This window comes from Cynara cardunculus (assembly GCF_001531365.2).
Source record: "Cynara cardunculus var. scolymus isolate 2C chromosome LG 10, CcrdV1, whole genome shotgun sequence".
Lineage (NCBI taxonomy): Eukaryota > Viridiplantae > Streptophyta > Magnoliopsida > Asterales > Asteraceae > Cynara > Cynara cardunculus.
The window spans coordinates 25439948-25467492 of NC_037537.1; the positions used below are offsets into that span (position 1 = coordinate 25439948).

At 35.7% G+C, this 27545-nt stretch overlaps 4 protein-coding genes across 9 annotated transcripts in view; 3 read left to right on the forward strand and 1 right to left on the reverse strand.

The window, feature by feature from the left end:
* The first annotated feature begins 752 nt into the window (after positions 1-752).
* Positions 753-1532, forward strand: LOC112520320. The gene is made up of 2 exons (XM_025128664.1): positions 753-902; positions 995-1532. The coding sequence occupies exons 1-2, from the start codon at positions 785-787 to the stop codon at positions 1435-1437; spliced, it is 561 nt and encodes a 186-aa protein (XP_024984432.1). The 5' UTR covers positions 753-784; the 3' UTR covers positions 1438-1532.
* A 574-nt stretch (positions 1533-2106) lies between these two features.
* Positions 2107-10751, forward strand: LOC112520476 (heterogeneous nuclear ribonucleoprotein Q-like). Of its 5 annotated transcripts, XM_025128900.1 has the most exons (12): positions 2107-3395; positions 5113-5202; positions 5283-5519; positions 5714-5938; positions 6012-6129; positions 6382-6540; positions 6822-6880; positions 7735-7814; positions 7980-8050; positions 8127-8167; positions 9353-9419; positions 10320-10491. In XM_025128900.1, exons 1-11 carry the CDS (start codon positions 2358-2360, stop codon positions 9410-9412), a joined length of 2178 nt encoding a protein of 725 aa, XP_024984668.1. In that variant the 5' UTR covers positions 2107-2357; the 3' UTR covers positions 9413-9419; positions 10320-10491. The 5 variants fall into 5 exon arrangements, 4 of the variants coding, with proteins under 4 accessions (XP_024984668.1, XP_024984667.1, XP_024984669.1 ...); XM_025128899.1 differs by lacking the exon at positions 9353-9419 and having other exon boundaries at positions 10320-10751; XR_003070003.1 differs by lacking the exons at positions 9353-9419; positions 10320-10491 and having other exon boundaries at positions 7715-7814; positions 8127-8138.
* A 3954-nt stretch (positions 10752-14705) lies between these two features.
* LOC112519512 (double-stranded RNA-binding protein 4) lies at positions 14706-18363 on the forward strand. The gene is made up of 6 exons (XM_025127668.1): positions 14706-14882; positions 15769-16004; positions 16097-16313; positions 16796-16993; positions 17512-17676; positions 17995-18363. Exons 2-6 carry the CDS (start codon positions 15771-15773, stop codon positions 18180-18182), a joined length of 1002 nt encoding a protein of 333 aa, XP_024983436.1. The 5' UTR covers positions 14706-14882; positions 15769-15770; the 3' UTR covers positions 18183-18363.
* A 698-nt stretch (positions 18364-19061) lies between these two features.
* The window catches only part of LOC112519132 (5-methyltetrahydropteroyltriglutamate--homocysteine methyltransferase-like), a 9510-nt gene continuing 1026 nt past the window's right edge, over positions 19062-27545 (reverse strand). Inside the window, exons 2-12 of one of the 2 annotated variants that reach the window (XM_025127117.1) lie at positions 26133-26486; positions 25963-26050; positions 25621-25748; positions 24418-24809; positions 23615-23778; positions 22956-23036; positions 22711-22877; positions 21489-21594; positions 20746-20996; positions 20246-20447; positions 19062-19529 (exon numbers count right to left, since the gene is read on the reverse strand). In XM_025127117.1, the coding sequence (XP_024982885.1) occupies positions 19170-19529; positions 20246-20447; positions 20746-20996; positions 21489-21594; positions 22711-22877; positions 22956-23036; positions 23615-23778; positions 24418-24809; positions 25621-25748; positions 25963-26050; positions 26133-26482 (2289 nt within the window). In that variant the 5' untranslated portion in view covers positions 26483-26486 and the 3' untranslated portion in view covers positions 19062-19169. The remainder of the gene's footprint in view (positions 19530-20245; positions 20448-20745; positions 20997-21488; positions 21595-22710; positions 22878-22955; positions 23037-23614; positions 23779-24417; positions 24810-25620; positions 25749-25962; positions 26051-26132; positions 26487-27545) is intronic. The other variant, XM_025127118.1, reaches the window with a different exon arrangement.

Genomic DNA, 27545 nt, shown 5'->3' on the forward strand with positions numbered 1-27545 from the left:
ATTACTATCTTGTTAGAAATTAATATATTATCTTATTATAAATAATTGTTTTAATTATACTTTTTTTTAAGAATTTTGTTTTGTTATACTATAAAATATTGTAATCAACTAATTTTTCAAGACTTTTCTTTTGGTCATTTTACATGTTTATCATCTGATTTTTTTGCCAAATTTGTCCATCAGCTAGGTTATCAGCCACCATTAGCTTATCAGATAGTTTGTCAAACATAGCTTTCTATGTGCATGATTTGGACTCTAATCCGGTTCCTCAATTGAACTTGTATGTTGAGATTCAAATCTTATCGATTCATTGATTAATTCATCGTTCAAAAGGCTATATTTCTTCTAGGGTATACTGGGTATGCAACTTGAGAACTGGTAGGGTTTCTTCGTCCTCGTTTAACTGTTCTTGATTGATTGTCTCTGTCTTTCGTAAGTTGTTTGATATGTTTCCCTGTTTCCTTTGCTTGTTGTCTATCAGACATAAAAAAGGTATAAATATCAGTATTAAATTTATTATCAAATTCATAAACCCAATAAAAGTTATCTGATTACATGTTAAAAGATCCTTTATTTTATGTTTGTTTCAAGTCATGCCTTGCTTTGGCAAGAATCTTTGAAACCCAAGCTTTTGCCATGACCAAAAGCAAAACCAAGAAACCGACACAATCAAAGAAGGAATAATACCACCATTCTTTCATGTTATTACTATAAAAGAGTACCGTCTTATGCCAAATTAACCATCTTTCTAATCAGTTTCCTATTATTTTTCGAGTAAATTGCTATGGATTCAAAGACCGGAAGTACCCAACTGCAGGCGTTATTTACTTATGATGAATTTGAACCCTTATGCACGTGGCAACGGGAGGATGGCCAAGACATACTCATGCTTCATGTACCAGGTATCTATCAACCATTTGTACCGGAAAGGTTAATGACGAACTGGGTTTTTATTGAATTACTTATTCTTTATGTTATTTTGTATGTTTTCAAGAATTCAAGAAAGACCAATTGAGAATTCAAATGAACAATATGGGGATATTAAAGATCACCGGAGAAAACGTCATAGATGGTAAAAGACGAAGCCGTTTCCAGAAAGAAATCAAGGTCACAAAAGATTACGACTCGAGTGACATCCATGCCAAATTCTCCCAAGGCTGGCTTCGTGTTACTTTCCCCAAGAAAGTGGCGACTCCTTCAACGCCGGAACGTCCTTCTGTAGCTGTACCATCATCGCCTCAAGATGGTAAAAGCAGTAGTGTCAACACCGATGGGAAAACCACTGGTGCTAATATAAGGGCACGAGTAAGTCAGGTTATGAAATCTAAAGAGTTTACTCAAGTCGTGGTGAATGTTGGTTCTGTTGTCGTTGCAGCTTTTAGTGCTTATGTTGCATATAAATACTGGACTTCGTATGTACAAGTTGACGAAGATTGATTCTTTTATCAGATGTCTTGATTTAAATATTAACATGTATTTGTTTATGTAATGAATTATATCATGTGGAAATAAGAACGGAATATTTGAATTTATTTATTGTATATATTGTTTAATATCATGTGTTTTTTTTACAACATTAAAATGTATTTCACAAAGTTATTTTATTTAATAAAACTAGAGGGAAATTTAAAGCAATTGGTTGTTTGTTTAGCTTTTAATGGTTTCATTAAGAGTCAACATTTGAATTACAAAGATGTGAACTTTGTTTGGCCAAAAAAAAAATATGTCTCTTAATGAATCTAAAACTCTCTAAATGATTTTGTATTATGCGCATTCCTTAACCGTTCAACGTCCTAATTTCGTTGTAAATAATCACCAAATAATTATATTTCATTTTGTACGATTATCATTAAAACCTCTTAATCATTTTGACCACTTAATCATTCTAGGTCAAAACATTCATAAACTACTGGACAGCCTTTGAAATAGAGTGGAATCCCTATTAATAAAAACAATAAACATAATTTTTTTATAACATTTATGATAAAAAGATATCTTATAAATGTTGAAGGACACGTGGCACATTATCATTTGTCCACGTAATAAAGTCAACCAGACCCTCTCTTTTATAAGACTCGTCCGTTCCTCGACGTCAGTCAAACACCGCCACCGCAGCGCAACCGCTAACCACCACACGATACGGTCGGAGCTCGATTATGCAAACAGTGTGACGCTTAATCGTCTGCCTTGGCCTCCTAGACGAACAATCCCAATCGCCGGAGAACCGTTTCTCTCCGAATTGACTCACTGCCAAAAATACCGGCAGCTGACGATTGTTCGTGCAACTCCAAACGCGATACTACAGCCACTGCCATAGAAAAGTGAACCCAAAGGAAGAAATTGGAAATTTCAAGAAAATGAAAACCCGAGCCAAAGAAACCGAAAGAGTTGAGATTGAATCCGACAAGACGGTATTAGCCTCAGCTGAGAAAACCCTAGGTGAGAAAACTGAGAAAGTGGGAACTACAACTCCGGTGAAGAAGAAAGTGAGGGTTGTGAAGAAGATCGTGAAGAAAAAGGTTATTAAAAAGGTACCAAAACGTGTATCAGTTACACCCAATTGTAATGATTTAGAAAACGTTGCAAGCCCTAACACTAACGATAACGCTCCTATGGAAATTGAAAAACCTAATGTTGATGATGACGACTTAAGGGAAGCTGAGAATTTGAAGGAGTTTGAGGTTAATGATAGGGAAAAGGGCGTTCGTTTGGTTGAAACCAACAATTCTTGCAGGGATGAATGCGAGGGATCTGGGTTGCTAACTGGATCCCTGTTGGGTGATCAGAACAAAACTGAAATGTACGATAGAGAGCATGATATTAACACCATGGATATAGAAGAACATGAAGGTGAGGTGGGTGTGAAGGAGCAGGCTGAGAAGAGTTCAGAAATGGATGATGGGGTAAGTAAAGGCACAGAAGAAGACGAAAGTGAAAAGAAGGAGGCTGAGACCAGTGAATGTGTTCCTGTGAAAATTGAAGTTGGTTTAAGTAAGGGGGAAGATGGTATGAAGGAGCAGGTAGAGAAGAGAAAGCATATTGATTTGAAACCCAGTGACATTGTTGAGGATCAGGAGGGAGTGAAGGAGGTGTTTGAGAATAGTGAAACTGATAGTTTAAGAGCAGAACAAGGTGTAAGTGAGAGAAGGGTATTGAGTGGACAAATGGTAGCATCGGGGTGGCATATGAAGCAGAGGACCAAGATTTTCATCCATGGATTGGACAAAGAAACAAAGGAAGAAGATATTAGAAAAGTTTTTGAAGAGGTCGGCGAGGTTGTTGAAGTGAAAATAATAACCAATCTCAAAACGGGCAAAAGCAGGGGGTTTGGCTTTATCAGATATGCTTCAGAAGGCCATGCTAAATTGGCTCTCATGAAATACCACAATGTTGAGGTAACTCTATCCTTTTCAACTTATATCTTTTCCGTAGTTGTACGTTCAACAATTTTCATAGAATATCGACAATCCAATGTAAAAGACATGCTAAGTTGATTTGTGTAGGCGAATCACATGTACCTCCAAGTCAATTGGCAGTGATTCCGGAAGTTAATGTACAGAAATTGGTATTTCTAGCTAGTACTTGTTTGTCTTTTGGATAGTAAGTAAATATGGCCACTGATAACAAGGCTTCTGTTCCTGAATTAGTTCCGACAATGTAAAAATTAACAATATAACAGAATGGGTCTAATTATTTGTGATGAGGCAAGACAATCACGGTTTCTCTACTTAGTGTTGGAAAGGATGCCCATTTGACTTGAGAGCCCCCAAATGATGAAACTAGACAAGCTTGGCTTAGAGATGATGGTAGATTATACCTGCAAATCAGAAATTCTATTGGTAATGAAGTTGTTGGTTTAATTAATCGTTGTGAGTTTGTTAAGGAGTTAATAGATTTAGAATTCCTATGTTCAGTTAAAGAAAAATATATCTCGAATCAGTGGATCCAAATTCGATCGGAAGAAAAACTAATAAAACGTACACGTACCCAACCAATCAAATAAACACGATTGAACTAGGAACTCTGACACATATACAACGAATCAAATAACTACAAAAGAGGGGAACATAAAGAATCCGTACATTAAACCAATGATAGATCTCTTAAAATCACGATCAAAACTTCCAATATGAATCCAACTTGAAACCTAAAGATTGATGCTTGGAACTCTAAAGATTTCAACCAAACTCTCGATTTTTTTTTCTTTGCTGCCCTACACGATTTTATGGGATGAAACCAATAAGATTGGCACAATTTGGAGTTCAAATTGGCTTAAGAAACTACTGCCGTCGAGAATCACATTGGAGGCTACCCATATCTTCAAAGTTTTCTCTATTGATTTATCAAGTCCCTTTACTTTTATAAGGTTTCCAACTTGAGCCAACAATTTACTTGCTTATTAATATCATATAAATTACAGGATATTACAAAAGAGCTTAGATTTTATTGTAGCTACAACTACCTTTGATTTATCTTCTGGGAATTCTCATTAATTCACTATCTTAGCTGGCAAGTCTGCCAAATTCTCCCGGTATTATGAATCAATGATAAGAATCTACTCTAGCTTAGTAGGGTAAAACATGTCTCATTTCCTCGAAAAACGGCCCTTAGTTTTTGTGCCACCAATTACGAGATAGATAATCCCAAAATCTTTTCTAGCCGTCGGTCTCACACAACCTTGACGGGTCAAACTATCATTTTGAGTGTTTTTGGATGGTTAAACCCACTTTATCCGTCACCTTGTCCACTTGAGATGGTTTTTCATCTCCAGCATAGACCTTTGGAGTTTGGATGCAGGGTTAAAAAGAGGAGGTTGTTAGGAAATGTAGAGGTCAATGAAGATCAACACAGGGAGAGTCTCAGAATACAATATTTGAATTAGCTGAATATACCAAAAGAGTTGGCGTTGGATAGGAGTATGAGAAGGTATAAAGTCTCATAGCCTTTGGGTTCACCTGGCAGCCACCACATTTGTTAGATTTGCATCTAGCAGTTATGGATATCTTATAATAGAATTATCACCTCATTCTCAGCTAACTGTTAAATAAAACTTGATCTGCTTTGAGCACTTATTTATGTTTTGTTTTTTTGGTTTCTAAAATACAATTATAGATCTGTGGAAGACCATGTCGCACAGCCGCTGTTGAAGGGAGTGGTACTATCTTACTCAATAATATTGATAAGAAGTGGAAAAGTGAATATGTAAGCCATAGTTTGATCGTCAATCTTAGTAAGTTCTCAGGCTTAGCAAGATAGCTGAATAGAATTATTCTTTTTGGCAGGTCCTTGCATTGTTGCAGAAAATCGGCATCGAGAAAATAGACGAAGTCTCAGTTGTAGCTGACCCTGAGAACACCGAGCTCAATCGTGGTTTTGCCTTTCTTGAACTTCAAACAAAGAGGGATGCTCAAATAGCTTACTCTAAACTTCAAAACAAAAATGTTTTTGGGAAGCACTCCAAGATAAAAGTTGAATGGGCTGAGCTCTTAGCTGATCCAGTTGAAGAAGAGATGCATCATGTTTGTCAATTGTTCTTTTTTAGCTGTCTTCATTTTATAATCTATCATATTTGGTTTGCTAAAGTTTTCATGGAAGTTGGTGTCGGGATGGATTAAATTTATTTAATTAATCCTTACCACCAAGAATTTGAGTTGAGATTTAGTGTTCCACATACGAATGGTTTTATATCCTCTAATTATTTTGCCTTGTGTAGATCAAATCTGTTTATGCTGAACATATACCTTCCTCTTGGGATGAAGAGGAAGTGAAAGACCATTTCAGAATCTTTGGTGAAATCGAAAGCATTGCTCTTTCTAAAAATCTCCGTTCAACTAAGAGAAGCGACTTTGCATTTATCAATTACAAGACATGTGAAGCTGCTCTTTCGTGTATAGAGACATTCACTAGCAAACAATCAACCAACGATGATGGCTCAAAGGTCTGTTATAGTACTGTGATCGAGATAATCCCTGTAATGGTTTTGAGGTCATTCACATACCTTGGATTTGTAGGCTGGCGTGAAAGTTTCTCTTGCCAAGTCAATCCCAAAAGGCAAGCCAATCAAGACCATCTCAGAATCTGCTGCTAACGAGCCTTCCAAGGTTAAGCAAAAAGCAAACCAGAGTAGATGTATGTCCCCGTTTAATTTATGGTATATTTTGGCTGTTCTTAGTTGTTATCGCCATTTCAAAACTTGGAAAATGTTCTTATCTTGCTGCTTTTCTTCTATCGTTGCTATCATTTTTGTTCGAGTTCCTCTTCACGGGGGCCAAGCCCCAATGGGAAAGTATATTGAGGGCGGAAGTAATTTATGACTATAGTATAATTAAATATTTTAAAAAAACTTGCTGGTTCACTAATCAAGAAACCTTGTCATTGTAGCTGTCTACAAACCACACAAACCTATAAACACGAGAGTGTCGAGCATTAGCAGACATGAAGATGCTGGTAAAGGTGGAGGATCTTCTACTACTGCTGAACTTGTACGTCTTTTAAGGGAGCAGGCCTCATGGAAGCATGGTGGACCAAGTCCAACCACAGGTTGCTTGCTTACATTTCATTCACTTATTTACTTATTTTTGAAGTATATAATATTTATATACTGCAAATCTCACACATACTTTTGACCTTTGGTGAGGTTTGAACCCTTCATTTCTTGGGAGGCTGGGCTCTACCTACTCCCAGTAATTGGATACCATTGGGCCAATGACCCTTTGGTCTTCTTTTACTTCTTCCCAATGCTAGTAACTCGACTCATGAGAACATGTTAGATCATGTTTTGTTCCACTTATACTGGTGTATTCATCCTTCCCTTTTTCCAGGCATGAGCACTGTTCATCGTCAACCCCCATCCGGAGGGAAGGAACCGTTTATAGAACTGGTAATGGTTGTTTTACATACCGAGATCAATGATGATCACAGGGGAAAATTTCGTTTCTGAAATCGCAGGCTGCATGGGATTTTAGAAATTAGGAAACCTCTAATACCAATCTTGGGAAAAGATCAAATGAGAACTATAAATATTTTGAGAACCGTGAGAATCAGTAATGCGTTGATGCATGACACTATGAATTTCATCGAGTACATGCACCAATGCATGTCTATATATTCATCGATGAATATACTAATTGATGGAATACATATATAGTGTATATGCATCAAGTGTTGGGTTTCAATGAGAAGCGTAAGAAGAGATCTCCACCCTTGGATGCACATTAGGATGAGATGTACTGGATCAATTCTCGTGAGAAGCACAATTTATGGGTGGGCAAGAGATTAAAAGTGATCAACGGTCCAGATCTCTTCTTACGCTTCTCACCTTAACTCTCCTTCTCACACGATCCTTTGCCTATGCATCAATACATATATATGCATAGCCTGAGGAACACCCTAATAGCTATTCATCTATACAGTATGCACATGTGCATAAAAATAATTTTTCTGGTATGCACATGTACATAAAATACACGTTCATAAAAACCAGGAAACATTTTCAATTACTTTTTATCCATGTGTGCATACCGTATAGATGAATAGTTATCAGAGTGTTCCTCAAGTTTTTCATTTTTTGTGGTTTTCCCTTAAACCTGGATCTATATGCATATATTAGTTCTCACGGTTGTCAAAATATCTGTGGTTGTCATTTGAACTTTCTCATAACAATCATATCGATCATATTTCATGAGAATCACTATTCCATACCTCATACTTGCAGTCTGGAATTTACGTATGCAGGGAAGGGAATCATTATATCATCATGATCCTCGAACATACCACCAAACTCGTCTTGAAATTCCCAGTGCTGCACATCCCAGGTTCGTTGCTTGTTGCCTGATACACATTTTACTTTTATCAGCATAATATCACTCTGATTGTCGGTCGTTATTTGTACAATCTGTATTTTTCATGAGCAAGTGTCAAACTGACAAAAAAAATCATATGTTCCGGTTTGGTGGATCCGCGACCCTCTTTACAAACAGATCGATAGCCAATTCCGTTGCCATGACATCCTTCCCTCGTTATGATCAGCAACGTGTTAATCATGCACCTGGTATGTTATTTATCATTCTTAGTTATGGCTGCATGGTTGGGTTGGGTGATAACGGGAGAATGCTTTTGCTTGACAGGATCATTCGTTCGGGTTGAAGCTAATCCTAGGTATTTCCAGGTATGCTTCAAGTTCTCCACTTTTACTTTCTCCGTCCCAAAATAAAAGTCCTCAATGAAAAAGGCACATAGTATTAGAAATGAGTAATTATTACACTTTTTTAATTAACATATGACAAATGTACCCTTATAGTTGATATTAGGAGTAATGAATTTTTTCGCCTCATAATTAAGGGTATTATTAGAAAGCAGGCACTTCTTTTTGAAAGTCGAAACTTGTTTTAGGACAAAGTAAAGAGTTGTTTGGTTGGTTTTCCATCAAGTCCTGTATGGATAAAATTGTCTGTGTGAATTAATCTGTTTGTATATATTTGGAAGGTTTTTGTTTGAGAGAATTTTCATAGATGGAAGGAGTGTGGTTTTTAATTGGGAGGGGCAGGTTTGGAAAAAAAAAACTTGGCTTTCTGCATCAACCCCCCCTGAATCTTACTGAATAAACCACTTTCTATATCATTGAGCCACTATCAAACAGTCATATACCGAATAAGTTGTGAGTCCCATTAAGTTCATTAAGCTGCTAACAAACAAGCCCTTGTATGGAAAAAGCTGCCTGTGTGGATTAATGTCTCTATAGAATGAGAAGGTTTTTGTTTGGGAGTGTTTTTTTCACAGATGAAAGAAGTGTGTTATTTAATTGGGAGGAGCAGATTTGGAAAAAAACTTGGTTTTCTGCATTAAGCTCCCCTTAGAAGCTTACTGAATAAGCCACTTTCTATCATTAAGCCACCACCAAACAGTCATATATAACTGACTAAATAAGCTTTGAGTCCCATTAAGCTCATTAAGCTGCTAACAAATAGGTCCTAAAATAAAAATGTGGACACTTTTTTTTGAGACGGATAGAGTAATTCCTATCTATTCCAGAAATAGAAAAAAAGGAAATCTAAAATTTATATTCAGCTTATATAAAATGATAGGAAATTACAAAAATTATTCTCAATCTTTAAACACTTCATATCCGTTCTTCTTTGTTCTTCTTTGTTCTTCTTTTCCGCATTTTGAGTTTAACAAGTTAAAGATTGTGCATTGCTGCATTGAATAGTTAAAGGTTCCCGTCACATGTTTCCTTTCCAATTTTTTGTTTTTAGTGATGGTCATTTTCATCTGTCGGTCTGATTTCTCTAATGGACTTTATCCAAGTACTATTTTGTTCATCTCGTGCTACTAAGTCTGGTCTTCTTTGCAGACAAGAGACCAAGTCACTTACCATGATGGAAGTAGTATCATATATCGGCAAATGCATTAGCTCTAAGGTGAATTATTTTCTTCATTTACTTCATATCTAAATCACCAACAATTGTTCTTATATTTGGGGCAATAGTTTTTTCGACCCTGTATTCGGATTTAGGGGCTGTTTGGTTGGTTTTCCATCATGGATAGCGCTGTCTCTGTGGATTAGTTTATCTGTATGGATTATGAAGGTTTTTCCATAGATAGAAGGAACATGTTTTTAATGAGTGACAGTTTCGGAAAAAAATTCGCTTTCCGCTTAAAGCTCCCCCTTAGAAGGTTACTGAATAAACCACTTTCTATGTAATTAAGTCACTACCAAACAGTCATGTATAGCCGACCAAATAAGTTGTGAGTCCCATTAAACTCATTAAGCTGCTAACAAACAGGCCCTTAGATCCCTTATGCTAATGTTTCCGTTTTCATTATTTAAAACGACTTCTTTTTCAAAGTCTTCTTTTTTCAGAGGCTCTTTTCACATGCTTTTCTCAACCCATGGGTCTTTATGCATTAGCTCTACTCTTTGGTCTTTGGTGTACAAGTCAGGTTTGCATCCATCTCAATCCAGGTGGGATATAATGGACTCGTTTGGTTTGTTTTGGTTTTATCGAACAAACATGGCGCAGAATGTTATTTCAAGTGTGTTTACGTTTTTGGAAGACGGAATATTATGAATCCTTTCTTTTACAAGTCGAAAGTTGACTGTAATTTCGGGCCAGATGGGGGGTATGAATTCCATAAAGACCTTGTGTTCAAGTTCCATTTTGATTTACATTTGATCCCACAACTTCATTTTGAGTTTAAATGTTGAATTCAGCGGATTGAACACAAAAATTACGATCTTGAACAGCCGTGATGGCTTTATGAGTGCAAACATGAACGATCTTTCTTCATTCACCCGTTCCTTCTTCTTGAATGCACAGATTTACAGGACACGCCGGCTGCTAAGGAAACGTCACCTAAGGAGGCTGTCGTATTCATCTGGGAACAGAATTCTGATGCACGAATGCGAAACAGACGATTTTACTGGACTTACCAAAACAAATCTGTTTTCCAGTTGGAAACTACATTTTCAGCCTTTTGTAAATTGCAGAAAAGCGTTCTCGAGACAATTTGTTCAATGTTATGCATATAAATCTTGAATGTTGCTGCGAGTAATGCGAAGCCAAACATCATATTTCGGCTTTTTGGGAGCGAATTATATGATCGAATTCAATGGTGGTCGTGGGGTTAAGCATAGAAATCTGTCTACTTTTTGTAAAATTCAAGAAAAATAATGGGTGTAAGATTGTTGGTTATATGTTTTGTAAATTAGAAATCTGATATGAATGAGGTGGTGTTTGTTTTTAACTTAATCCTTTGACTACATAAGAGGTGCTTATTCGGTCAGAAGTGGAGGTGTTCGATGATTAAAAAAAACGAGAGATCAACGGATGCTATCATTGCTGACCATAAACCATCACTGACAGCTCCAATTTCCTTGGAATCAATTGAGACTCCGTTACGTGATGAAGCGAGTCGAGTGGTGCAAGTTATTGGAGCTCGGTTTGAAAAAATGTTACCAGGTTCGAGCTCGAATGATTTTTTTCGGTTCAAATTGGAGCTCAAATATTTTTTCAATTTTGAGCTCGATACTCGTTTACAGACTCGAACTTAAGATCGATTAGCTTGCTTATTTGCTCGACATAAATAATGTTTTTCACTTTGATTTTGAGCTATGACCATGTTTGACTAAAAAAAGTGTAGGCTCGGCTCTTCTCAACTCAACTCGAAAAATTAAGTTCCCAAACGAGTCGAGTTGAACATGGTTGTTGTGAAGTGCAACTCATTAAGTTAAACGAGTTTTATTCTGTATTTGAGATGGACTCGAGCTCGAGTCACTGGTTAAAAGCTCCACTAGTTAACACCCCCTTATATATCAAGGGTTTGTTTGATATCATGGTTTGCACACATGAATAGACTAGATTGGATCGGTGAGAGTGACGTAGGCAGATGAAAAAATTACAGAATGTCTTAGGTTTTAATTTGTTTCAGTATTCTTGTCCCAGTCAAATTGTACGCTCTAAACATAAAATAACAGTACTTGATTCTGTTCTATCTTCTATTATAAACAATTTTCTTTCAAGAAAGTTTCTTTCAAGTCTTAAACGTTCGGTTTGGGGCTACAATTAACTGTAGAAGGTAGACGGAGGGGAAGTCCACGAGCATTAATGGCAGGACGACAACACTAGAAGATGTGTAAGTTGTTTGTTTATTTCTTAATAGTTTTATTAAGAGACAACATCTGAATCGTTAAGAGGTGAATCTTGTTTAACCAAAAGAAAATTCTGCCTCTTAATGCATCTAAAACCCTCTAAATGATTTTGTATCTTGTGATTTCCTTAATCATTCAACGCCTTAATTTTATTTTGCACAATTATCAAACAATCATATTTCATTTTGCACTATATCATAAGAGTCTCTTAATCATTCTGTTCATTTAATCATTTTGCACCAAACCATTCAGCAACCGCCAAACAACCCCAAAAATTACCTTTCACTCACTTTTTGAATGATGAAGTTATTAATTTTTTTTTTAAAATGAATAAAACCATTAAACTTTATAATTTTGAATGATTAAGTATTTGAACATTATTTTAAATAAATAAACCATCAAATTTTTAAAAATTGGTTACCTACATTCTTTTTTAACCTAAAAAAACTACCTGCAACAGATTATAAATGTTTTAAGGTAAAAGAGAAACTTAAATCAGTTTTACCGTTTCCAAACCTCATTGCCATTCAAACCCCTCACACCCACTGATCCAATGACAATGCTTTCCCTTACTGCCCTCATCACCGTCTGTTCCCCATATCTCTTATCACCGTCGTTGACATTGTGACCCATGTCACCGATCTCTCTATTTTGATTTTTTTGTTTCAATTCCGATTCTTTTACAACATTTTAATTGAATACGTATAGACAAATTAAAAAAGAGGGCTAATCGGAAAAACCCGATCAACAAGATGATCGATGGCAGGGGCTAATCAAAGAAAACAACATGAAAGAGTAAACAACGAAACACAACGGGGGTTTTCAAGTCTCTGATATCATGGTTAATTTATATGATCAAATTGTAAATCAATTATCGTCAAATGCTTTAAGTTAGGTGTTATACATAATAGGGTTAGGTTACGGTGAGAATAAGAGTTAGGCAACGTTTGTTTTTTAAGAGGTGTTGAATTCTGAAGTCTTATTTCGATTTTGATAAATAAGAGGTGGTGATGAAGTCTGAAATCTGAATCAATAAGATTGTTTGTTTTTATAAACTGACAAACGTCTGAAGTTTGAAATCTTAATCAATGGTTTGTTTTTGTAAAATTAGGTGCAAACATTTTGCAAAATTCTCTTGATTTTCATAAAATTTCCATTGCCGAAATTAATCTCAACAATTGCTTGACAGATGGAACACAATAAGAACCTTTTGGATACCTTTCAGACTTCCGATGCTAATGCCGCCGGTGAGTTTGTTTACGGAAAGATCGATACTTTTGATAGATGATAAATCGTCGATAGAAATTCTTGTTTCACATTAATCTTCTAAGCTAACCTTTACTTACATAAATTATATATATATATATATATATAGAGAGAGAGAGAGAGAGAGAGAGAGAGAGAGAGAGAGAGAAGGTGGAGGAGTGCATTTCATATGGGTGATGAAAGCACGATGACATCCCTGGTGGAGAAAGAAGCAATAGCMAAAGAGAATAAAAAAAAGAAAATAAGAAGAATTAAAATATTAGTTTACCTCTTATTTATTCAGACCCCTATTAAGTGATAAGAGACTCTAAAAATAAAAATAAAAACAAATTGTCTGAATTACAAAATGTCTCAACGAATCAGACATGATTAATAATTAAGAGCTAAAAATGAAAAAAAGACAAACAAGACCTTATAGTGAGAAGAAAAAAAAAGGAAATAAAATAATGTTGATTTTTTTCTTCCAAAACTATTATTTACTTATCGGGTAAAATTTAAACTATTATTTACTTACCGGGTAAGATTTTAGTTCACCAAAACGACATCGCATGCAACAATTTACCCAGTAAGCTTTTACAGTGGTAAGAGTCATCGCCCCTGCTTACCGGGCAAGACTTTTGGTCATTGTTTCGCTCTTAACGGATAAGATTCTTGGTTCTTACCATATTCATCTGATAAGGTAAATGTTACTTGATAAGTCTTAACCGGGTAATCATTTGGTAAATGACCCCTAAATCTGTAATATTCTTGAGACCCTCTTTAAGAGGAAAATAAAAGGAAAAAAGAAAACAATGTTGATTTTTTTCCCAATACTTTTCTTCTGAATATGGAAGAAAAAAAAAAAAGGAAATAAAATAATAACTCTTAAAAATATTTATAAAATTACATATCTACTCATTAATTACAAATGGTCATAAAATAAATAATTACATATTATAAAAAATCATAAAAAAATTTCTTTCATTTATTGTTCCTTTTCAAAAACACAAATTATTTTATTTTATTTTTTTCTTCCCAATTTCAAGAACACTAACGTTACCATGAAAGTCTCTAACAGATTTTCCGAAACAGGTAAACGAAGATTTTAAGCATGTTTTTTGGTCCAACGAATTCTTTAAAATGGATAAAGTAAGAAAGAGACCGTAAAATTCTCCAAATTTTTATAAAGATAATAATTAAGTATTTTGTTATAACTAATAATTATCCTAATTATATTTTAAAAAATTTACATTCAAAATGAGATGTTTATCCCGTATTTGATTATTTTTATCAATAGTTACTTACACAAATATAAAAATAAAGTTTTAATAAGTTGTACTTACAAACAACTTACCCGTGATCTTGAATTTTAAGTAATATGCATCAATAAACAGCAATTTATTCATAAAAAATAATTTTTAAGAATTTTTGTCAAATGATTTATAATATAATATACACAATCAGTATTGTAATCTTCAAAATATATTAAAAAATCTCTTAAAAGTTAAATATATTTTCATTTTAAAGACTTTGAAATTCCATTATCTACTTTAAAGCAATTTTAGAAAATCCATTAATTATATATATTGATTTTAATTTATCCAAATAAATACCTATTTTTAAAAGTAAATATTTACTTTCTAATTCAGAAAATTTTCTCTATTTATTATTAAAAATAAAATTAATTTTTTATTAATAAAAAATAATATAAATTACATATTTCTTAAAACGGATGAGCATTATTTAAACATGTGTACCCTTTGTTCATTCAGATAAACTTTTTGTTTGACGATTTTACCCTTTTCTCTTCCCTTCCATTCCTTCTCCGTTGCCACCTCGATGTTGGTTCTTTAAACCTGTCTTTCGGATTTGTTCCATTTTTGGCATGTAATTATGTTTCTCAACAACTTCTATCCACCTTTTCTTCGACAATTCATGAGTTAGGGTTTCGACACTTCTGAGGACAGTCTCCAATCGCAAAATTCAGGTGATTTTTTTTAAATTTTATGTTCTAGGACAATTTCTTAGGGTTTAATCGAAAACCCTCGTTTTGATTTGGGGAAATTAAGGATTTTTTGTTCTGTAATCACTAATTGGGGTTAGATAGTTTGATTCGTGTTTGTTTGAAACATCAAACATATATATAGATATATACACACATACACACACACACGTGTCTGTTCATCTTAGAAATCAAAATGGCAGCTTGAAAACCTAAGAACTGTTTATTATTTGTTATATATATATATATGTATGTATATATATGTGTGTGTTGTGGGTGTCCATCTGATGCATTTTAGGTTTTGATTAATGTATTGTTTGTTAGAGATCGAATGGACAGCTTGAAAACCTAAGTACTGTTTATTATTTGATATATATATATGTATGTATATATGTATGCATGTATGTATGAATATAGACTTGGGATCATGTTAGACCTACTTGTCTGTTTCGTGAGAAGACCACTATTTTACACTTGAAACAGTGTTTTTGCTGTGAAGGTTCGGTTTTTTTTTACCTTCAAAGCGTTTTGCTATGAAATTTCAAGTGTAAAAAAGTGGTCTTACGAAAACAGGCCGGTCTCACGTGAACCAACCCTATATATATGTATGTATATGTGTGTGTGTCCATGTGATGCATTTTAAGTTTCGTTTAATGTATTGTTTGTTAGAAACCAAAATTTGCAGCTTGAAAACATAAGAACTGTTTATTATTTGTTATATATATACATATACATATACATGTATATGTATATGTTTGTGTGTGTCCATCTGATGGGGAGTTTGAAAACCTAAGAACCGTTCATTAATTGTTGTATAAGCAACTAAACTCATGATTAAGATATAACTGCGTAAATTTTTACTTTGATTTAGAAATGGCACATCTATATAAAAGCCGACTCCAAAACTATGCTCAAAAGAAGAACATTGCTTTCCCGATGTACGCCTGTGAGATGCAAGGCCCACCCCATTCCCGTCTATTTAAAGCACGGGTTACCATTGACGGGGTTATGTACGAGGGACCCGAGTTTTGCACCACGTTGAAGGATGCGGAACACGCAGCTGCTAAAGTTGCTTTCACATCGTTATCGCCAGATGGAGCAAAAGAAGTTTGATTCTTAAACCATCTCTATTGATTTATAACGGTGTTGCTTTTCTATGCTTAATGAATTAAGCTGTCTTTGTGTATGTTTTGATTCAGGACGATTGTTTGTACAAAAGTCTTTTACAAGAATTGGCTCAGAAGAAGGGTCTCGTTCTTCCGGTTTATGCCACAAATAGAGCTGGCCCACCTCACATGCCGAGCTTTGCCTCGACCGTTCAGATAGCTGGCAAATGCTTTGTAGGGCAAGAAGCCCGAACGAAGAAGCAGGCTGAGATGAATGCTGCAAAAGTTGCTTATACAGATCTTACCGAAGGTAACGAATCTAGCGTTCATGTTAATGCATACATTTGAGCGTTTCTTACAAGCTTTATGATGTGTTCAGAATTAGAAATACTTTAACGTCTATCCGATATCTTAATTCTATTTATCGGTTTTGTGTTATAGTTGAATACATATGCTATTAATTGAAGCGACACATGCTATTTTCGTTCTAAGTTTCCACCAAACAGGTGTCTTAATTGAAGACATTAGTTACATATATCGGTTTAAGTTCCACCAAACAAGTGTCTTAATTGAAGACATTAGTTACATATATCGGTTGCGTAGTTTAGTTGTATTGATGAAGTGGTCAATCCGAAAACAAACATACGTAACTACTATATAAAAGTAAAACACTCAACACTGAGCTTAACAGATTCAGCAACGAACCCGATGATTATTCATTTTCTAGAAAAATTACTTCGATAGAAACGAGCAAGATGAATCAATTTATTTGGGCTTGCATTGCATCCTCAGGTGGACCAAGAGTGAACAATGCAGCGGTTTTCTCCGACATTCAGATGGTCGGGACTTCTAGTTTTGGATCTTCCAGCGCGCAGATGGTTGTGGCGGACAAAAAAGAACCGACCCTCATATCGAGCACTAGTAAGATGGGAACAACCATTAACGATCAAGCCAGTTGTTCAATTGCAAAGGAAGCGGAGAAAGCAAAAGGTGATTTCTGATAACTCTTAAACGTATATTTACTTAGAAGCATGGTCGTAAATGGAGATCCAAAAATCTACGTACCGTTTCAGATTCATCAGATATGATGGTCTTTAACCGAGAATCTTACCTGGTAAATGAGGGTGGTGATTCTTCCCCCGTTATCTCTTATTGGGTAAGAGATGCTTATACTATGCTATTTCTGGTAAGGTAAATGAGAGTGGTGGCTCTTAGCCGGTCAGCGCTTACCTGGTTGTGTTGGTAAACGGTTCCTAAAACGATATAGCGTTTGTAATTCTTGATCATATGTCATGCAACACGTAGATGCACATAAATATCAAATATGAGCAGATGTATATATGGATATGAATCATAACGGAGTAACCTTATTGGCTGATTCAGTGCTCGACGATTATATTCTAGAAGCTTCTAATTCGAATTCCGTTTAGAAGTATTAACTCTCTGTTATCTCTTTTAGGATTTTTTTAGTTAGAAAACTTACAAGCTGTTGTGATTTATGGTTTAAGGTCTCTATTGGATGACTACGATCCCAAATGAAGATACCGAGAAGCAAAGGGTGACTTTGCCGCCAGTCGTGATCCATCAACCTCAGTCAAAAACCACACCAAATGTTGTTGATTCCGTGAAACTAAATGTCGGGCGGGAAAATCTCGTATCTCAAGCTCACGAAGGTACACGTGTCTTCCGACACTTGTTGCCAACTTTTGCACGTTATGACTGAAATAGCCGAGGTTATGCAAGTGCCACTTACGCAACTTGCATAACCCACTTTTCTGAATAAAATAATAAGGAAAAGTAGACATTATGCAAGTTGCATAACTGCTACTTGTGTAATGTCTACGTGGAGGAGCAGTGTGTGCCACATAGACATTATGCAAATAGCACTTACGCAACTTGCGAAACGTCAAATTTTGTGAATATAATATAAAATTATGTGAATGCTAAACTGGAGACGTGACGAATATTTGTGGTTGATCTTTTCTCTTCAGGGTCGGGCTTGAATGGAAAAAGAAGCCAACAAAATCAATCTTCTGTCACGGATTTGGGTGCCGCAAAGCCGGTTTCAACCAAGATCGTGATTCGGCCACACGTACACGGCATGACCTACGAGGGTCCGATCGAAGTGGCGGATGACGAATGGGTGGCGATGAAAGTGAACGTTGATGATGAAGCTTGATTGTTACTAGTAATGTACTTGATTTATGTAGGCCTCTAAAATCAATTTAGTTATGTGCTTCTTTTCAAGGGTTTTGAAATCTTTTGAGGTTTTTTTTGGATGTTTAGAAATACAATTATCGGGCGATGCGGTTAATCGAGAGTTCATATATTTATATTATCGGTTTTCGGTTTTTTTAAAAGATGGCATATCGTGAGTCGTATATTTGTATGTATAATTTTGGGAGGGTAAACGTAGTCTACGAAAATCCTTGTGGCTATTGAGGTTCACCTGTGGTAACTTCAGGCCGTTTGTGGTCTTCAGGGAGTTAGTCGGTAAACGTAAGTTGGCTCGAAAACTGACAGTTACTTAATTGTTTTTGTAGAAGACTTTTCTCTTTCCCTAATTGGTTCCCAAATAGTTAGTTTATTATAATTTAATATATTAAATAAATTAATCAAAATATAGAAAAAACATAAACTACCACATTAGGGGTTAAACGGTCATTTTACCCTCATGTCTAGTTCTATTTTATCAAACGTTGAACAACTGCCTTGTTTTGTTCTGTTTTGTCTGGTACCAAATGCACCTGCTTTTAAGGGTACCGTTTGGTACATAGGATATAATAAAACGAAACCCTATTGCCCTATATTTGGTGGGGCACTAAGCAACAAAACAAGACTAAACTATCCATGTCAAATTAAAAAAAAAACCCTAGAATCTTCAACATTATTCACCCATGTATCTCACTCTCATCCATATACTCCTATTCAGTTATATCTACGTACCGAAACGTGCTCTAAGTGCCAATTAAAATCTCACGGGTTTCAAATTTTGTAACCCTAATTGAAACCGAATATCCGAAAACCGAACCGGACCAAAACTAAAACCAACTCCATTTCCATTAATAAAAACCCTCTGCACTACAAAACAATAGATATATTGAAACATAAGAACCAAAGCAAAAGAAGCCTAATTGCCATTCTAACCCGTCGAACCAGCCTGCGGTCACTTGAGATCGGTGCGGATCTTCTTGGCGGCCGAAACCATGTGCGAAAGTGCAGGCTTTACCTCAGCGTACTTACGGGTCTTAAGTCCGCAATCAGGGTTCACCCACAAAACGTTCCTATTCAAAACCGCGAGCGTTTTGTTGATTCTCTCCGCAATTTCCTCCATGGATGGTATTCTTGGCGAGTGGATGTCGTATACACCAGGACCAATTCCGGCACTGTACTTGATTCCCTCACGGAACACCGACAACAGCTTCTCGTCGGATCGCGAGTTCTCGATGGTGATCACGTCAGCATCCATGTCGATGATGGAGTGGATGATGTCATTGAAGTTTGAGTAGCACATGTGGGTGTGGATCTGCATAAATCCCCGATTTTTCAAAATGGAGAAAATAAAAAAAATTAGATATTTTAACTTATTTTAATAATATAATTAAGAGTAAATTACAGATTTGGTCCTTCTGGTATGCAGGGTTTCTAGAAATTGGTCCCTAAACTTCATATTACTTAGATTACCTGGTAGACGGTTTTTGCAGAAAGGACCAAATCTACGTAATAAATAAAGTTTAGGGACCAATTCCGTAGAAACCCACATACCATAGGGACCAAATCTGTAATTTACACAGTAATTAAAAATTGAAAGTAGAATTAGGGACCAAATATGTTATAAATATGAAAATGGATGAAGAGACCAAATGTGTTATAAAAATGAAAGTAGATGGAGAGAAGGATAAATGGGCGAAACTACCCCTCACTAACAACACCCAAATTGACGGTGTTAGTAGGAGGGATCATATCGGTAATAAAAATGAAGCCATAGAGATATTTTTTGTTAAAAAATCTTTTCAGGGACCTTACTTGTTAATTTATGTAAATCACAGGGACCAAATTTGCATTTAACTAGTAGTTAATATTGAAATCTTTCATGAATGAAACTGTTGGGAGTTGAATGTAAATTTTTTCGGAGATTCTAACTTTTTCTTCTTAATTTTCGAGAAATTATAGAGAATCTCCCGATCCTTCGTTAACTCGTAAACACGGGCGACGTAAATTTGGAAAAATGATGAAAAATACCTGGGTAGAGTCCTGGACGCCGACGTTGGTGATTCTGAAAGCACGGACAGCCCAGTCCAAGTAGAAAGCATGCTCGGCTTTCCTGAGCGGCAAACCTTCTCGCAAAGCAGCCTCGTCGATTTGGATGACCTTAATTCCAGCCTTCTCAAGATCCTCCACTTCATCTTTGATGGCCAAAGCAATCTGGTAGCAAGTTTTAAATCTGGTGATAAAAATTCCAACTTTTTAGCATATGGTGCTAGGACACGATTATACAAAAAACGAAACCGTTCAATAAGGGTGCGCTTGGTACGCAAACATGACTAGACAGGACAGGACAGGACCACAGGTATGAGAGTGAGGTAGGGAAGTGAAAGAATCGTGGAAGGTTTTATGGTTTTGCTTTGACATAGGCATTTTAGTAATTTACCAATCTTGTCCCTTCTTATGATAAAATGCATTCCTGTCCTGTATTGTCCTATGTACCAAATGCACCCTAACTGTCTTTTTGGTAATTATACCTGGGCTGGTCGTTACGAACAAATGACCAGTTGAGGATGGTGACAGGCCCGGTGAGCATACCCTTCATTGGGCGCTTGGTCATTTTTTGAGCCGTGGAGGACCAGAAGACGGTCATGGCCTTGGGACGGCTAACATCACCGTAGATGATTGGTGGTTTCACACAACGAGACCCGTAAGACTGCACCCATCCATTAGCGGTGAAGGCAAAACCCGACAACTGCTCACCGAAGTACTCAACCATGTCGTTCCTCTGCAAACATCAGGTCCAGGAACATTTTAAGAGATTCCAACCTTACTAATAAAACAAGCACTACCTCCATCCCAAAATAATTTTCTGCTTTCCAATTCTATCCTTAATTATGAGATGAAGAAACCCTTTAGTTCTTCTATTCTTAAGGGTAAATTTGTCATAAAGTTAATTACAAAGTGTAATTTGAGAAACGGCAACCACGACAGGCCCCACATGGTACCCGCCCCCTAGGAACCACATGAGGAGGCATTTCAGAGCTGACCCATCAGCTGAGGCTAGCCAAGGGGTTCAAGCCTCTCTCCTACACAAGATTCGAACTTGAACCTGTTGTGCATTTGAGCAAAGTCGCTCAGCCCCTTTGTTAAATGAGCAACTCGACCGTGGGCAATTAAGAAGTGCAATAATTACAGATTTCTACAAATGTACATATTTTTCATTGCGGATATTTATTTTGCGAGATATTGAAAAAATTGCAGATTGTTATGGTGTTACCTCTGGTTCTCCATGGACTAGCACATCAATATCAAGTTCTTCTTGTAGCTTCACCACTTCACTGATTTCCTCCTTCATGGCTTTAATGTAATCCTCCTCTGTGATCCTATAAATACATATTTTTGTGAGCACAAAATGTCCTAACTGCATCTTCCATGGGTAACACTCAATCTTACACCATTTCCGTAGAAAATGGTTTAAAACTTGGTGTAACGATAAATTTTCTCCAATAACTAACACTAATTTTGCATCAGAACATAAAGATTCCAAGTATATTTCTTTTTAATTTTAATTATATAAACCTTCAATGAGGTCAAATTCGGGGGAAAACCACAAAAAAATTGAAAAACTGAGCAACACGCTAGTAACCGTTCATCTGTACAGCATGCACACGTGCATACAAGTAATTTTTCCGGTATGCACATGTGCATAGAAACCAGGAAACATCTTCATTTACCTTGTATGCACATGTGCATACCGTACAGATGAATGGTTATTATTAGGGTGTTCCTCAGTTTTTTTTTTTGGGGGGTTTCCAACCTCACTGACTTTCAATAATACCCTCATATTTATTAACTTTACAAATTATACTCATAGTTTTATGTTTATGATAAACTTAATTATTATTTTATAATTAAATTATTTTATTATATATAACGAACATTCTGTTAAATAATATAAGTTACATCATAAAACAATTCCAAGAAATAATACATATGCATTTACACATTAGTTATTATACAATATGTAAATAACATATAAAACTAATATAAATTTAATTTTTAATAAAACATAGATAAAAATACATAAATCTCAAAATTAAGGGACCGAATTTGTAATTGTGAAAAAAATAGTGAAAAAATGGTGCAAATGATAGTGTTAACACCAAATTTGGTGTCAGAAATGATGTGCCAATCCGAGAGATTTGGTGCCATTATAGACGGTCTTAGGGTCTGTTTGTTAGCAGCTTGATAAGCTTAATAAGACTCACAGCTTATTCGCTCAGTTATACATTGACTGTTTGGGGGTGGCTAATAATATAGAAAGCAACTTGTTTAGTAAATTTCTACGGTGAGTTTTATGCAGATAGCCAAGTTTTTCCAAAACATGCCCCTCCCAATTAGAAAAATACTCATTCCCTTAATGAAAAAACCATCCCAAACAAAAACTTTTTCTATCTATACAAACAGATTAATCCATACAGTGGTTTGGATATACTCACTTCTTAGCCTTGTACTCGCGACGAACTCTCCTGATATCGTTGGTTTGAGGGAAAGAACCGATGGTGGTGGTGGGAAGTAGCGGAAGGTTGAGTTTCTTCTGTTGGGCATCCAATCGAGCACTAACATTGGTGGCACGTCGATGAGCAGAATCCTTCAAACCATCAGCCTGGGAAACCAAACAAGTTGGAGTGATTTCAAGAACTTGCAGATGAAGAAATTTGAATGAATTTGTGTTACTACTTACAGCTTTTTGGACGGCTTCATTCGTGACTCTTGGAGAGGACTTTTTTGAAGCATGAGCAGCCGCATTAGCCGAGAAGTATGCCTAAAAACAAACCCAAAAAACCAATCACACCATCCTGTTTATTTTGGTACATATCTATGAACAATACATATATACACAAGGAAAAGATCAAGTAAGAACTATACATGTTCTAATAACCATGAGAATCTCTATATGAATTTCAGTGAGTATATGCATCAATGCATATACACATAGTAAATATCCATAGATGAATATACTCACTGACAGTTTATATGCATATGATGTATTGATTCTCAAATTATTTATGGCTCTCGTTTGACCCTTCCCTTGTATGTGTGTATATATATATATATATATATATATATATATATATATATATAGGGTCGGGTTCAGGGGAAAACTACAAAAAAACGAAAAACTAAAGAACACCCTGGTAACCTTTCATCTGGATGATATGCATATGTGCATACAAGTAATTTATAAACAATTTGTCCAGCATGCACATGTGCATAAGATGCACACGTGCATTGAAACCAAGAACCAACTTCAATTATTTGTATACACATGTGCATACAGATACAGATGAATGGTTTATCAGGGTGTTCCTCAGTTTTTCATTTTTTAGGGGTTTTACATACCTCGTCTTTTTTACCGGCCAAGGCCTTAGCCAAAGCATTGACTTCAACAATCTTTTGAGCAGCAAATGCTAGCCAAGATTTGATTTCATCATCCAGCTTCGTCTCATTTACAAGATCAACAGCAGTGTGGAGGAGTGAGCAGGAGGTTGACACGACAAGCTTGTCTGCACAAACCAGATCTTATATGAGTAATTGACTTTTAGAACCATCATCCTTGGTTGCTTTATTTGGGCTGTGCTTGAGGGTGTACCAATGTTGATCTGGAAGACCCCAAAAAAAAATGAAAGACTGAGGAACCCTCATAACCGTTCATCTGTATGGTATGCACATGTGCATACAAGTAACTGAAGATGCTTCCTGGATTCTATGCACACATGTATACCGGAAAAAATACTTACAAATTACTTGTACGAACATACATACATACATATATATATATTAGCTTTTACCCAACTATATATGTTTTAACCTTAGCCCAATTATACATGTCTTACCAACCATAATATTATAGACTTTTCTCTTTTAGCCGATTTGGTGATTCCCGATTCCAACTTTCTAAGAATATTATAAGAATAATTCTGTTTAAGTGAACTTCATATGTGACTGTCATTTTTGTTGTTTTACTCAATAAGACTTTTAATATAAACATATGGTACTGTGTTTTTATGTATTACTCGTCTGGTTGATCTATAGTCTTGGTATCGGTGTAGCAGGGTTTTCGAAAAGATTGGAAGGTCCCTTCAATGCCAACTATTTCCTTAAAAATATTAGTCATAAATATCAAAGAAACAAAAGAAAACTACCTTTGCCCACAAGACCCTGAAGAGAATCGAGAATACTTAGAGATTCAGCAAGATCATTAGCCCAGATGTTCCTTCCGTCAACAACTCCAGCAAAGAGGTATTTGCCCGATGGGAAGCTGCTCTTGATCAAATCAAGAGTCTTTTTACCACGGACCAAATCAAAAGTGTAACCCGTCACTGCTGGCAACGATGTGAGGGTTTTGAATGCATCAGAAGTAATATCGGCAAAGTAGGTTGCAACAAGAACGTTAAGACCCGAGCATGCTGAGTTTAGTTCAGAGTAAGCCTTGGTGAAAGCTTCCAATTGGTGGGGTTCAAGATCCTTAACAAGGGTAGCCTCGTCAAACTGGATCCATGAAGCACCGGCTTCCTTTAACTCAGTTACGACTTGCCTGCATGATTGGTTACCATTATGATGCAAATTGATAATATTCCCACATCGGCTAGACTTGGACCAGTCTCTTCAATAAATGTTGGAACCTCCCTTCTCTCCTTAAGGGTGCGTTTGGTACATTGGACTAGACATAACAAAACATAGATCATTATTCCACATTTGGCACACTGGATAACTGTTCTGCCAAACCGGGACTTTATTTGGAACAGACAGGAACAGAGTGAAACAAAGTGGAACAGGCATGTTCCACCCCCATCCCATGGAACAAGGTGGAACAAATTTATGATTTACCAATAAAACCTAATTCTCTTCTAAAACATCGAATACGCCTTCCTTTTTACATTTTATTCATTCTTTAAATTTCATTAATTGTATTTTGTGCTTTTTAAAACTTTCACTCTGCTTTTTTCAGAATATTATTTTTATACGGTTTCTATATTTTGATCAATTTATGTAATTTATTGAATATTAATAATAAAAATAATATAGAAAAGGTCTAGAATAAAAATTGGAAACTACATAAACTTTTTATTTTGGTGTCATTTTAATTGTCTAGACGAAAACTTTATAATGATATATTTTTGTTATAAAGATATTTATTTTACTATTATTTAATAAATTACGTAATTAATCAAAATATATAAACAACTCATTAAGTGTAAATTGGTCATTTTAGCTATTCCATTCTGTCCTATTTGGATATCAAACGCACCCTAAGGGATCTTTTGTAGAGTAATCTAATGGGGTTCCACATATTTTCATAATACAGGGTGTACAAACAACAGGAAATATTAAAAAGAGAGACATACTTGTAGACTGGGAGGATTTTGTCTAGAAGGGATAACAGATTAAAGGTCTTCTCAACACCTTTTGCAGGTTTAGATAGCAATAAGTAGCTGACAGGGCCAACCAAGACAGGGACAGTATCTACTCCAAGCTGCAATAGAGATGAACCAGTTTCAAAACCTATGAACTGCTTTATCATTCAAGAAAGATTTCAAGATCCCATTTGGGAAAATCAATATGTTATGGAATAGCTCAAGAACACAAGATCCCATTTGGGAAAATCAAAATTGTTATGCAAAGCTCAAGAACACAAGGTCCCATTTGGGAAAAGCAAAATTGTTGAGGAATAGCTTAAGAAAACATACAGCCTTGGCCTCTTTAAATTCAGATACAGCCTTGTGAGAAGCATAAGAGAATGCTACATCAGGGCCCAGCTCCGGGACAATGTAATGGCTGCGGATGACAACAATTAGAGTGGTTTCAAAATCGAATTAAGATCAGAAAAAACAAGATCCATGGGAAATCTGCAACTTACTAGTTGGTGTCGAACCATTTGGTCATTTCCATAGCAGGGACAGATTCATTTCCTCTGGCCATCGAGAAATAAGTGTCGAAACCAATCTCACCGCTCTTCCAGTTGTATCTTGAGGGGACAGCACCGAGCATGGCGGTGGTGTCAAGCACTTGATCATAGTAAGAGAAAGTGTTCGAAGGGATGTATTTGATGCCAGCATTAGCCATCTGTTTCCAGATGTTTGATCTAACATCTGAAGCCACTTTTAGCAATTCATCTGCACTACTTTTACCATCCCAAAAAGATTCAAGAGCAAATTTCAGCTCCCTTTTTGGACCCATACGGGGATAACCAACGATGTGAGATGCCATTTTCCTATCCAACAAAAATTTAAACAATTTAATAAACCAAACCAATCAAATGGATCCAGTATATCCCACTCAAAAATAGAGTATGAGAGGGGTAGGATGTACGCAGACCTTACCTCAACCCTTAGGATCAAGAGGTTGTTTCCATGAAAACCTCCGACTTGTGCATGAAACAGTGTGCAAGCAGGAAATAAGATAGGTAACATAACAGATTATCAGGTAATACAACAGGTAGAAAAAGATATAATGGCATGTGCACGATTCAATGGTGTGCAAGCAAACAATGTAATCAAGTAAAACATGTAATACAAGTAGAAACTAATATACATAGCAACTTAAACATGTAGGCAAGAGCCGACTTCAACTTGAAACCCACTTCAACGTATCAAATCCTAGCAAATTGCAGTTGGAAACACAAGAACTTTTTCACCAAAGATAATCCGAAATTGCATAAAAGTCCAAAGAATAGGGTATAAGAAACAAACTTTTATCCAAGTAAGTTGTACAAAAAAAAGGGCATAATACACGTGAATGAAGATTGTAAGCGAGTCCTCGACAATCAGTCAGTGGACATGCTATAAAACATCTGATGATAATTGCAGATATGATGATCTTAGAAAAACTGGGAAAATCACTCACAATCGACGATAACTCCAAAACCAACATCAAATTAGGCTGTTTGGGAGATGCATTAATCAACAGTACTGAATGCTTAAAAGGATTGTTTTAAGATTTTGAGCAAAATGCTTTATATTTTATATATATAGAGAGAGAGAGTTTGTTTCAAATACAACCCGTCTCATTTGTACAACCAATGCAACCCAATAAATTGAGATATTTATGGAAATAATAAGAGTTCATTTATTATGATTTGAATATTTATGAAAGATGAATATGGTTCATTAACTATATATATATATATATATATGTGTATATATATATATATCAGGTTGGGTTAACGTGAGACTATATATATATATATATATATATATATATGTGTATATATATATATATATCAGGTTGGGTTAACGTGAGACTATATATATATATATATATATATATATAT